This window comes from Perognathus longimembris, chromosome 10 (genome assembly GCF_023159225.1).
Source record: "Perognathus longimembris pacificus isolate PPM17 chromosome 10, ASM2315922v1, whole genome shotgun sequence".
In the NCBI taxonomy this organism is placed as follows: domain Eukaryota; kingdom Metazoa; phylum Chordata; class Mammalia; order Rodentia; family Heteromyidae; genus Perognathus; species Perognathus longimembris.
Genome location: NC_063170.1, coordinates 38,637,513 through 38,649,884, shown reverse-complemented (window position 1 = coordinate 38,649,884; position 12,372 = coordinate 38,637,513). Strand labels below are relative to the sequence as shown.

The following is a 12,372-nucleotide window of genomic DNA, read 5'->3' as shown; positions in this document are numbered from 1 at the left end:
ACGCTGCTTGGAAACTGATAATCTTCCTTCCTCAGCCTCTTAAGTGCTGGGATTAGAGGGATGTGCTACTGTGCCTCTCTGAATTTTTTTTTCTGTACTGGGGGGTCTTGGACTTGTCCGTGTGTGTGTGTGTGTGTGTGTGTGTGTGTGTGTGTGTTATGGGCCTGGGCACTGCCCTTTCATTTTTTCACTCAAGGCTGGCACTCTACTACTTGAGCCACAACTTCCAGACCTTTGGAAGTTAATTGGAGATAAAAGTCTCACATACTTTACTGCCCAGCTTGGCTTTGAACTGTGATATTCAGATCTCAGCCTCCTGAGTAAGATTATAGGCATGAACCATCTGTGCCCAGTTTGCTTTAGTTATTTATTTCTTTTAGAATTTACGTCACGGTTTATTATAATGAAATAAGTACAAACCGAAAAACTTACTGCTTCTAATTTTTTTTTTTTTTTTTGGCCAGTCCTGGGCCTTGGACTCAGGGCCTGAGCACTGTCCCTGGCTTCTTCCCGCTCAAGGCTAGCACTCTGCCACCTGAGCCACAGCGCCCCTTCTGGCCGTTTTCCATATATGTGGTGCTGGGGAATCGAACCGAGAGCCTCATGTATAGGAGGCAATCACTCTTGCCACTAGGCCATATTCCCAGCCCTGCTTCTAATTTTCAAATAAATTTCATTTAATAAAACTTCTAGGACCCCACATTGCTTTAGTTATTTTTGAGATAGGGGTTTGGGTTTATGTCCAGGACAGCTTGGACTCAATCCTCCTATTGACATTCCCCTGGAATATTTTTCATATCAAACCCATTTTATAGTCAAGGGAAGTATGACCAGGAATATCAAAAGACTTGCCTGAGATCATGGGAACACTTAGTGTTCTCATCAAGAACATGGGAAGGAAAGCCTGGAGTCCCAGTGCTTGCTTATGGCATTCCTTGTCAGTTCCCACTCAAGGCAGTTTGTCCACCTTCACCTCTGCCTCATCCCTTAAGCCCTTAAGTCATAGCAACCACAGAAGGCCTTCTGCATTTCGAGCTTGCTCTCTGAATCAGTGCTCTGAACTTTGCTGTGGTGTCATAAGCATAAATGGGATTCCTGCTTCACAGATTGGAAAAGTGAAGTTCAGACACCATCACATACCTGGGGCTCCATAGCCCATGTGTGCTGGTATCTGGGCCTAGACCCAGTGCACTAGCCTCTTCTGAATCTGCCTGGCTCTCTGTGACTGACAGGGGTACCCTGTGGGCCTCAGAGCTCAGTTCTTCCAAGTTCCCACCCCATACACTGCTGTAGGACCTGGAGTGGTTGAGGGAGAAGGATGGAGAAGCTGGGTTCCACCTAGGGTTCCTCTGGGTCTTCAGCTCCAGCTCCTGTGACACCAGGCCGTGATGGCCCCATCTCTGGGGTCCTTTGGGTCCCTTAGCCACTGGGAGCTGCTGTAAAGTTTCTCCACCAAGACTTTCATAGCCACAGGATAGTGCAAAGGGGGACAGGAAAAAAAAATATATGCTCAAGGCTGTGTCATCCTGAGCAATCCCAAATCTTCTCTCAGTCAGTTTGCAGAGGACACTAATCATGAATGGAATGTCAGTGAAGCCCAGCTAGTTCTGAGCTTTCCAAGCCCAGGATACACAGACAGGACTTTGTCTCAGACATTAATACTTGCTAAATAATCCTGCCGGATCCTCCCTTCCCCTGCTCCTGGGATTGGGCAGAGCTGTATTAGGTCCTTGCTGTGTGGACCGCAGCCTCCTCCTGAACTAAGGTTTTGTCTGCTGTCTGTAAAAGTGGGAGTCAGATGTCTTGGAACACGGAGGTGAGGCTGAAATCAGCCTTCATGTATGACATCACCAACCCGACCCCTTGCACAGTGTAGGTGCAGAGCAAATGCTAGTCCTGCCTCTCCTTTCTCTGCAACTCTTGACTGAATATCGTAAGAAACAGATCTTAAAATGTGATCAGAAGCCATTTTTGATGGCTTTCCTGTAGCAGAGCAAGTGAACCACCTCTCAGCTCCATCAGTGTGGGTCAGAGCTGATGATCTGGCACCATTTTGTTGCCTACCTGGCTTTCCTGGCATTGTCATGACTGTAGCAGCCAGGCTGTGACTGAGACCCCGTCCTGAAACAGTTGATGGCCTGAGCTCATCACCCAGGTCCTTGTCCCCTGGCCACCCCTTGGAGACTCACTGAAGCAGCTATTGTGTCCTCCCAAGGCCAAGATGCCAGCTGCCACTTCCTGTCAGGGGAAGAGGAGCCTCCAGCTAAAAAGCTGGCTTTCAGGGATGCCTGAGAATCCTTGGGGAGGATTGGGGGGGGTGATCTTTCCTAGCATTTGGCAGCATTTTCCTGTGCAGGAATGAACCTCAGTTTTGCACCTGGGGGTGCCACCAGGTGTAAGGGGACTCACCATCAGCTCTGTGTTGTAGGGAAGGCAGTGTATCCACGAAGCAGATTGTCTTTCTCCAGAGACCATGTCTACCTCAGAAAATCAAGAAGAAAGAATCCAAGGTAAGAGACCTTGATCGCATCCCTGGCTTCTCCTGAGCAGGGCTTAGCTGCTTGTGGAGCTCCTGCAGCAGTTGGGTGAGGAGGCTCTGCCATCTTCCAAGGAACATCGGATCCCCTTGGCAAAGTGGGTCACCCTGGAGGCTGCTGAAATTGGGCAGTGGAGGGATGGAGATTTGTTCTGTAGGTCTCCTGCTGGCCAGCCTGGCAAGACCAAAGCTTTTCTGGTCACCGTCCCAATACCAGGCAGTCCTACAAGGCCAACACGGGGCACAAGCCAGCCGTAGTTCAATAAGGTGGCAATGGTTAGAGTGCATGGCCAGCTTCCTCATAATCTCATCTCACAACAAGCTGGCTGGAGCTCTGGCTTGTTTATTAGATTCCTTGAGACAACTGAAGTTTGTTGGTCTTAGCAGAGACCCTGTCTGAGTCCATTCTAATTGGGCCTCAGCTGAAGGTCTTTGAGTGACAGAGGTTAAGTCCTCAGGCTGTGTTGTGCTCAGGGATCCCCAAAGCCTTTTTCCCACTCCCTGGACTTCGCGTGAAGTGTGCTGGGCACAGCTGTACAGAGAGACCAGGGCCCCTCTCAGAATCTTCCCATGCTGCCTGAGGCTGAGCTCAAGCTGTCCCCTTGTGCTTTGTGATTCTGGTCCTTGATAGTGCCATGCCTGGGTTTCTTCTTCTGTGTTTCAGTTTGAATCTTGCATATCCCCAAAGGCTCACATGTTGCAGACTCTGTCCCTAGCTGATTGCCCTATTGGGAGTTGGTAGAATCTTTTAACAGCTGGTAGGTACCCTGTGGAAGGAAGTTAGGCCATTGGGAGCCTGCTCTTAAAGGGAATGTTGGGGCTCTGTTCTTTCTCTCTCTGCTTCCTGCCACCATGAGGTGAGCAGCTTTTCACCACTCTCTCCCTGCCATGAAGTGCTGCCTTGCAATGGGCCCAAAGGCCATGTAGCCAACTGACTAAGGACTGAACCAGACTACATCTTTCCTTCTTTTAAGTTGAAATTCTCAGGTATATTGTCACAAGAGCAGAATACTAAGACACTGGGTATATTACTGGTTTCCCAGGGAGAGACCCAATGAGTTGGGGGACCTAGCAAAGCCTCAGGTGGCCCCTGGTTCTATGTTAGTCTGCTCTGGCCAGGGTTCCACTCGGGCAGCACTCCTGACCTGCTCAGCTCTGCACACTTGGCGCTGTCCTGTCGTTCCCCACCCCTATCTCCTCACGGTCTTTGGATGCAGAAAGAACATCAGGCAGAAGCATCTAGTCAGTGAACAGATTGGAGTAGCCTCTCACCAGCCAACAAATCCAGAGGGTGCCCTCTCATGGAAGGAGCGCCAAGGCAATGGTGACGTGAAGCCAGATGGGCTGGAGTGCAGAGGAAGGTCTCTCCAGCCTTGGAGACTGTAATGTGACAGGTGACAGCAGCAGTGGACCAGAAGGCAGCCACCAATCCACCATTAACCACCAGGAGCAGTCAGCCACCAGCTGGAAGATGGATGGCCACGGACCTCTGTCAGGGCGTGCCGAGCCGCAGGCTGACTGGACAGCATCATCCACAAAATTCAAGAGCAGCATGCAAGGTCTCCTGCCAGGAGCTGGAAAGAGTCCTGCTTTGGCTTTAAGAGGGAAGTGGCACTGCCTTGTCCTGCTGGGTACCTGCTCCTGTGTACCTTTGTTTTCATAGGAAAGTCCTTGTCCCATGAGAGGACATGTCTGTCACTCTGAGCCAGCTGCAAGATTTTAGAGGTGGATTTTAAACCTGTTGTCAGGTAGAATTGGCTTTCTCCCTCTTCCTCCCCTTCTTCCCCCGTCCCATATAATTCTACCTCTCCTTCTCCCTTCCCTTCTCCCTCTCCTCTCTGCCTTCTCTCCTCTCTTCTCTCTAGTCCTCTCTTCTCTCTCCTCTTTCTTCTCCTTTCCCCTTCTTCTCCTCTCTCCTCCCCCTCTCATTTCTCCCTCTGCTTTCCATCCTCTCTCTCTCCTCTGTCTTATACCAGTCCTAGGGCTTGAACTTGACCTGGGTTCTGTCCCTGAGCTTTTTTACTTGATTGGCATTTTGCCACCTGAGCCACAGCTCTACTTCTGGAACTTTGGTAGTTAACTGGAGATAAGAGTATCTTGGATTTGTCTGCCTGGGCTAGCTTTGGACCTAGATCCTCAGATCTTAGCCTCCCAAGTAGCTGGGATTACAGGCATGGGCCACCAGTGCTTGGTATGTCTTTCCCTTTAATGAGCCCCTTTATTTCCTGCATCAATCCAAGGCTGGAGGTGGCTAGTGTGGAGCTCTTGTTCGCTGGATCACTTGGTTGGTAGAGTCACCAAGACAGGCTTGGCAGCAAAACTTATTGGAAGACTCCCCTGCACTCAGTGCCTGCATCTCTGTGACCCCGTCATTCATACCCCTGGGCCCTGCCCTTGCTCTTACCTTTCCCCTATATGCCTTGGTTTGCCTGGAATACCTGTCTTGTGTTCTAGAAACTCTGTAATCCCCTCACTTCCTTCTACCATCACACCTAGTAAGAGTATCTTCTAGTAACAGTTCTCCTCCTCCAGTGTTTTCTGTGAAGAGCCACAGCAATTTTTAAAAAGTCAATTAAATCATGTCATCCCATTGCTTAAAGCAGTTTTGCAGCTTCATATTATTCTCAAAGATGAAGACCTGTACTATATCCACTAGGCTCCTTACCTCTTCTGCTAGCCTTGCATTCTGTATTCAGCCATGTCAGTCTCCACACTCCTCGGGGTCCCTCCTAGCCATAGGGCCCTGGCTTTGGCTGTTCCTTCTGCCTAGAACACTCTCTTCTATTCTGTCTGCACTCAAACCTCATTTTCCATGGCAGTAGTCTCTTTTTTTTAAGGCCTAGTCAGGCTCCTCGTTAACACTAAGAACCACAATCTGTTCTTGAGAAGTTCTGCTATGAGATCCTTGTTCTTTGTGGTCCTGGGCTCCTTCATGTCTCTCCAGTCATTTTCTCCATGAGGACAAAGGCTTTTCCTCCTCTGCTTTACTGTTCATCCAGGACCTGTATTTTAGTTGACAGTCAGCAGATAATCTGTTGAATCAGTGAGTACTCATTCAATCAGACTTTGGAACCCAGAACCATATTATTATTATATCGCATGCTGAAATTTAAGAAAGGAATTGCAAGATTGGAAAACCAAGGATATAGAATATTCAGTCCTCTCTCAATCAATGAAGTGGATGAAATTCTCCAATCAAGACTTTTTCAGCATTTGAGAAGAAACCTCTGTGTATGTTAGCATGATTTCCAAAGCCAACATTAAACTCCTTTAAAGAAATAGGTGATTTCTATCATATCGGGAAAGTCTTTCTCCCGGCAGAAGCTCTTAAGAGTGGGCAAATTATAGACAGTTTTAAAAAGTGCCAATTAAAGCCATCAGCCCTGGCTGGCCCAGAATTCTGAGTGTTCACTGCTCTGAAAGGAAGGACTTTTTCCTTTCCCCCATTGAGTTGGGTGGCTGGTTGGAATTGGCGGTATCACAGGGTGCTTGCAGCCCCTTGTGGCTCCCAAAGGTCCTGACTTGGTGCAGCCGGTTTTCCCTGTGGCTCGTTGATTGAGGCAGACACGTGGCTGAGGAAAGTTGCTCTCCAGGCATGACACAGACCCTGAAGATGGTGCGCGATCAGACCTTACCTGAGGCACCACCTGAAAAACAGCCACATCCTGGTTTTTACATTTTCTTTTTTTTTTTGACGGTCGTGGGGCTTGGACTCTGGGCCTAGACACTTCCCTGAGCTCTTCAGCTCAATGCTAGTGCCCTACCACTTTGAGCCACAGTGCCACTTCCAGTTTTCTGATTGTTAATTGGAGATAAGAGTCTCATACATTTTCCTGCCCAGGCTGGCTTTGAACCACAATCCTCAGATCTCAGGTTCCTGAGTAGCCATTGGCACCTGGAGGTTTCTATGTTTTCTGAGCATTTCCTTTTGGAATCTTAGGATCTGAAACTCTTTTGGGTGTGTATTTCAGACCATGCTCCTGCTTAAAGGAGAACCAGGCCTGCATGGTGAAGGGCCAGAGAGAAGAGAGGAAAGGGGAGGAAGCCTTTGCTGTGTGGTAGAGCTGGGGCTGTGGAAGGGCTGGTGAAGTGGTCCCTCCCCGCCCCCACCCCCTTCCATCTTTCTACACACAGCCCAGCTGTGGCCAGTCCTGTTTTGCTTTCTTGTGCCAGTACTGGGGCTTGAAGTCAGGACCTGGGCACTAGCCTTGAGTGTTTATGCACACAGCTAGTGTGCTACCACTTTAGCCACAGCTCCACTTCTGGCTTTATGGTGGTTAGTTGGAGACAAGAGGCTCGTAGACTTTCTTGCCTGAGCTGGCTATAAACCTTGATCCTCAGATATCAGCCTTCTGAATAGCTAGGATTACAGGCATGAGCCACCAGTGCCTGGCTTTTCTTAAATCCATGCCAGGTGTTTTTCTTAGATCAGTGGTTTTCAAAATATGGCTGGAGGCCCAACAGTGGCAACATACCGGGGAGTTTGTTAAAATTAGAAGGCTGCTTCTCTTCTGCCCCTGAACCCCAGCCTGCTGAACAGGGCCCTCCAAGATGGGATGTGCAGCTGGGCTTTAGAGTCAGGTCGATCCTCGTGGCCACTCAGAGCTGAAGGCCAGGATCTTGATGGCACAGTTTGGAGCCTCTCCCAGGCTTACCTGTTAATAACAGCCTTCATTCAAATTTTATCCTAAGTGAATTTTTAGAAATAGGCCTGTCAAGGAGCTTTCAGTGCATATGTTTGTTTTTCATAAACAGAACTAAAGTAACTTTACTGGCAGTAAAACTGGATTTCCATTAGCTGCTTCTCAGCCTAAGGAGCAAACATCTTGCCTTCTTACAGCCTAAAGGCTGAGGTTTACTTAGGCTAGGGGCTGAGCATTGCAAAGGCAGGATATCTCCACTGCCAGCTGCTTTTTTTCAAGACCCAAGAAGTTGGCAAGCTAGAGCTAGAGAAATCAGTTGGTATCCCAGCTGTTTCCTAGTAGGTGATTATTGGGCAAGTTGTAGAAACTCTCTGAACTTCTTTATGGTTGTTTCAAATATCCCTAAAAGTGCTTCCTGAAGGACTTACATGGGGAATCGTCGTGAGCCTGGTCTGTGTGAGACACAACAGGTGCCTCAGCAGGTGCGCTTAGGTCGTCTGCTTTCCCAATTCAGAACATGCAGCATCTAGATTCTGCAGCCCCAAATGTGGGCCATTGCTCCTTACCCGATTCTCAGCAGTCCCTCTTTGCAAAGGAAGAAAGGAGGCTAAGAGAAAGGCAGAACCAAGGCTCCTGTCGGCCCCACAGCTGTTCCCGGGGCTGCAGCCTACATAGCAGCAGGAGGCACGAGATCACCCACAAACCCATCAGAGGACACAGAAAACAGTACAGCCCTTGTGCAGTTTTCTGGGATGACATAGAAGGGCAGAAAGTCGTTCCCATCTTGCAATCCCAAGTTGTCCTGTACCCTGCCACCCCAGAAGAGGAAGTGGCTAGAGGGCCTGCGTCAGACTCTAGGTGGACTTTGTCCTCTGCAAAAAAGGACAGGGCTGGACTTCCACAGGAGACACTGGAAGTCCTAGTGTTTAACAAGAGTAGCCCTGAGAGAGCACCTACAGGGCATGCTACTTACACATCACGGTGTGGACGGGGGCCTGGGCGGAGACAGCTGCTTTTGTGCTAAGGAGATTCGGGAATGAGTAACTTGCCTTTGGGGTGATGGCCCAGGCCAGAGTGGGATCTGAACTTAGAGCTCAGCAGCCATGCTGTGGGCTTTCATATGTTACTAACAGGTCACTCTTTTAGCCTAAACAATCTCAGACTTCTCTGCCTTGCTAAATGGGAAGAGGTGCTCCGTTCCAGGGACATTCATTAGAAATGCAAGGTTGAATCAAGATGTAAAGGCAGCTGCCTATCAGTTATGAAACCCAGAAGTACAGTGCCCAGAACAGAACACCATGCTGTGCCCTAGAGCTGTGAGATAGGCGCTGAAGGCTGCAGCTGTCGGCTGGGGTCTGAAATGTCTTTCAGCTAATGGGTTATGTTGCCTGGAGAGGCTTGAAGAGGGCACAGCTGCAAGTTGATTGGGCTCTGAGCTAGTGACCCCTCTGAGCTAGTGGGAGTTGCACAGCCAACTCCAGAGGACACTCAGTCCAAAAATGAGTGACAGGCTGGACATCGGTGGCTCACAGCTATAATCCTATCTACTCAGGAGGCTGAGATCTGAGGATCACAGTTCAAAACCAGCCCAGGCAGGAAAGTCTGCGAGACTCTTCCAATTGACTGCCAACAAGCCGGAAGCTGTAGCTCCAGTGGTAGAGCTCTGCCCGTGAGCGCAAAAGCTCAGGCATAGTGCCCAGACACTGAGTTCAAGCCCCAGGACTGGCACACACACAAAGTGATATAAAGTTCCACCACCCAGCACTATAAGTGAACCTGAGTTGGGTAGTGGAAGGCTCAATGAATGCCAAGCCCTAACTGTAGCATGTATTTCCCCTTTTCCTGTACTCTCCTGGCTCATTCAAAGTTATCTATCTTATCTGAAAATGTGTTAAATCTTGGAATCCCTGGGACATGTTAATCTCAGATCCCTGAGCCTATTTAGGCCCATGTTTGGAGAAAATAGCTTTTCTACCACGGAAAAGGTGGGCTGGCTTAAAAACTTTTATTTAGCACATTTTTTTGGGCTTTCCCAGGAAAGTGCTCAGAGCTATTTACAATGGTGAGCTTCCTACCGACTACTGATGGTGCACCTGCGTTCCCAGGGCCTCTGTGGCCCTGTGCAGCAGCCTGGGTATGGGGGCTGCTTTACTTTTTCTTTACCTCCCAACCCCTTTAGAGACAGGGTCTTGCTGTATGGTCCAGGCTGGCATTAAAAGTGCCTCCGACTCCAGAGTGCCACAATTACGTGGCTCCTTTCAGTAACAGAATGTCTGAGGTTATAAGTATGTATTTGGATAACCAGTGTGAAGCGGAAGGAAGTGAGCCTGGTGGGAACATTGCAGGTCACTGAGGAGAGAAAACAGGCTGAGCGGCGAGGGGTGGAGCTGGGCCTCTCCCAGGCAGTTTTGCTGGAGGACTGATAAGATTTGGGTTCTTGCTAGGCTCTGTTAGTAGCCCTGTGACCTTGGGACAGAGTTTCCTGTCACATGGAGAAATGCTTGGCTGCAGACTGGCCCCCTGGGAAGCAACCTCTGGGAGAGATTAGGTGGCGGAAGCTTCTAGAGAGTGCCCTTAGGACGGAAGGGTTAGGAGAAATGGCCTGTGCCGCAGTTGCAACCCTCAGGTAGCACTAAGAGCTGGGATAGCTTTCTAGACAAGATGTGGGACTGGTGGTGATGGGAGGGGGCTGGCAGAGGGCAGCAGTCCCTGCAGCAGGTGGGGAAAGGCAGGAGGATTTGGGTCCTGCCAAGGAGTCTGCACAGGGGACACAGAAGTGTCTGTGCCATGTTGTGCTCTGCCTGCCTCAGAGCTGGGGAGAGAACACCCAAGCGGATCTTGGTAATCTTTGCCCCACAGGGAACAGGATTTTGCTACAGTTCTGGCCCTGGGAGTGGTGGGGCGGGGTGGGGTGGGGGGCGCTAAGGAGGTGAGGAGGAACAGCCTCACCCACCAAATGAAAGCATTTTGGGATCCCTTTCTCAAGGGGCCCATTGATAAAAAACCTTTTGCCTAACCCCACCCCCACCCCCCACCCCCAGATCATAGAAGGCCTGGAGCAGGCCTGGGGCCTGGGTGCGATGGGCTGATTGTAGTTTGGTGTTGCTGAGGGAGTCCCGGGACTGGAGCTTGCTGGCAAGTACTGTGGTTTTAGATGCAGCTCTAGGTTCCTGGAGGCTTCATTCACTCATCTCCATCCTCCACGCTTCTAGTTTCAGTGGCGATTCTCCCGGGAAGAGATGCACAGCAGGCAGCAGAGGAAATCCAAAGGGAAATTCAGAAACAAGCAACACACAGAAGAAAATGAGAAGAATCTCGAAGACCAGTTTTCCAAAGGTGGCAACATGGGGAACTGTGTGTGGGGCAGGCAGCAGGAGGGCGGGGCCTGTGTGCCGATGAGGGGCCCTGTGCCAGAGGTCAGGGGAGAAGGGCAGGGTGGGGGGGCTGTGCAGAACGGTCCTGCGGGTCACAGTAGGGCTCCGGCGGCCCCCCAGTACTCGGATCCTGCTGAGGATGTGGAAGTGGCTGCCCAGCTCGCTCCAGCAGAGGAAAACTGAGTCCTGGGCAGTCTGCACCAACCCTCCATGAGGTGGCAGACCCCAGGCCTCTCGCCCAGCTGGTTTGCCCCGGTGTTGTGTGTTACCCTTTGGCTTGACCTCTCTCTGTGAGCTCATCTGGGCCTTCTGAGGGCCAGTCCTGATAGTTTTGGTTTCTGCGCATCATTGGAAAGGTGTCGTCTTGACCTAGTGTTAGAATGCGAGGTCAGGTTATTTCTTCTAGACCTCAGGGCTGGAGGCCCAGCCCAGCTCCCCAACTCCTCCCAAAGGAGGCCTGGACCATCCAGTGCCTGTATCACCCCTAGAGCCTTCAGGGCAACTTGGGTCAAATCCGTGGACATTTCTGGCTAGAAACCAAGGCTGTTTTTCACTCCCCCAGCCTGCCAGGCAATATCCACTACCTGTCACTCAGTGCAGCTACCTGGAGACTCTGGACAAGCCTTGGAGCCCCACGGCTGCCCTGCTCCACCAACCCTGCACACCCCAATGCTCTGGCAAAAAGGACACAGAAAAGGGCAGCAGGCAGCCTCCTGCTTCTCTCAAAGCAGTCCTATAGATACTGGTAATCTGGAAGGGAGCAGTAATTCTGTGTGCACCTGCTCTTGCAGAATGCTCAAGAAAAAGTATTGTGTTCGTATTAATGCCAAAAAAAACTTTTTTAAAGATTTTGTATTCAGCACATCTTATGAACACACGTCCCTGTCATTTCAGGGCATTCAGACTGGCCGGGTGCCCTTGTTCTGTGCTATTTTAATCAGTGTATCATTGGCCAAGTTGTTACCATGTATGCTGTGTCTATCACGTGTTTATATTGTCCAGAAAGTATTGTTTAAGGCTTTAAGTAGATGCATCTGGCAAACCTTGGAGAGAAAGAATGCCATTGTTTTGACGGAAACAACAGCCTGTCTCTTCTTTCTTGTTTAGTTACTTAAAGCAATAAATCATCTGAGTTTAATGCCTTGTGAGTAGTATTTCCTGTGCCACAACAGAAGTGTTGGCCTAGTGGCTGGGTTGTGTTAAGTCCAGAACTCCTGGCTGACTGTGTGACTCAAGCCCCCACAGAGAAAAGCAGAGCCAGGTAAGCAAGCTGTGTTTGTGTTGAAGGAAGATGGAAGGCAGAACTCCTACCACCAGGTGAGTGGGGCACAGGGTGGAGACAGATACCTCTCCAGATGATCAAAGTGTCCTATCCATTTCTAAGCATGTGTCCAAGCTTTTAAGTAAATTAGCCAACAAGGCAAATCTTTTTCATTTGAAAGTTTATTTAAAAAATTGTTTCTAATGTATGGATAGTAGCAGAACTGAAAACTGTAGAACCATACCCCTCAGTCCATCACACTTAACAAATCTTCACCCAACCTTCACAGCTGAAAAGGATAGAAGGCCCAGTCCAGAGATACATACTTACATACGTACATACATATATACGTGTGTGTGTGTGTGTGTGTGTGTGTGTGTGTGTGTTTGTGTTGGTTGGTCATGGGGCTTGAACTCTAGGCCTGGGCACTGTCTCTGGGCTCTTCAGCTCGGAGCTAGCACTCTACCACTTGAGCCACAGCACCACTTCTTTTTTGCTGGTGGCTAGAAATAGTCTCATAGACTTTTTTTGTCCGGGCTGGCTTTGAACTGTGATCCT

The 12,372-nt window shown here is 49.7% G+C and overlaps 1 protein-coding gene across 4 annotated transcripts in view; it reads left to right on the top strand.

Moving 5' to 3' along the window:
* Positions 1-11,691, top strand: part of Rftn1 (raftlin, lipid raft linker 1) — a 204,286-nt gene extending 192,595 nt beyond the window's left edge. For all 4 annotated transcript variants that reach the window (XM_048355927.1, XM_048355925.1, XM_048355926.1 and 1 more), the window contains exons 9-10: positions 2,429-2,510; positions 10,392-11,691. In XM_048355927.1, coding sequence (XP_048211884.1) covers positions 2,429-2,510; positions 10,392-10,736 — 427 coding nt within the window. In that variant the 3' untranslated portion in view covers positions 10,737-11,691. The remainder of the gene's footprint in view (positions 1-2,428; positions 2,511-10,391) is intronic.
* The last annotated feature ends 681 nt before the right edge of the window (positions 11,692-12,372 follow it).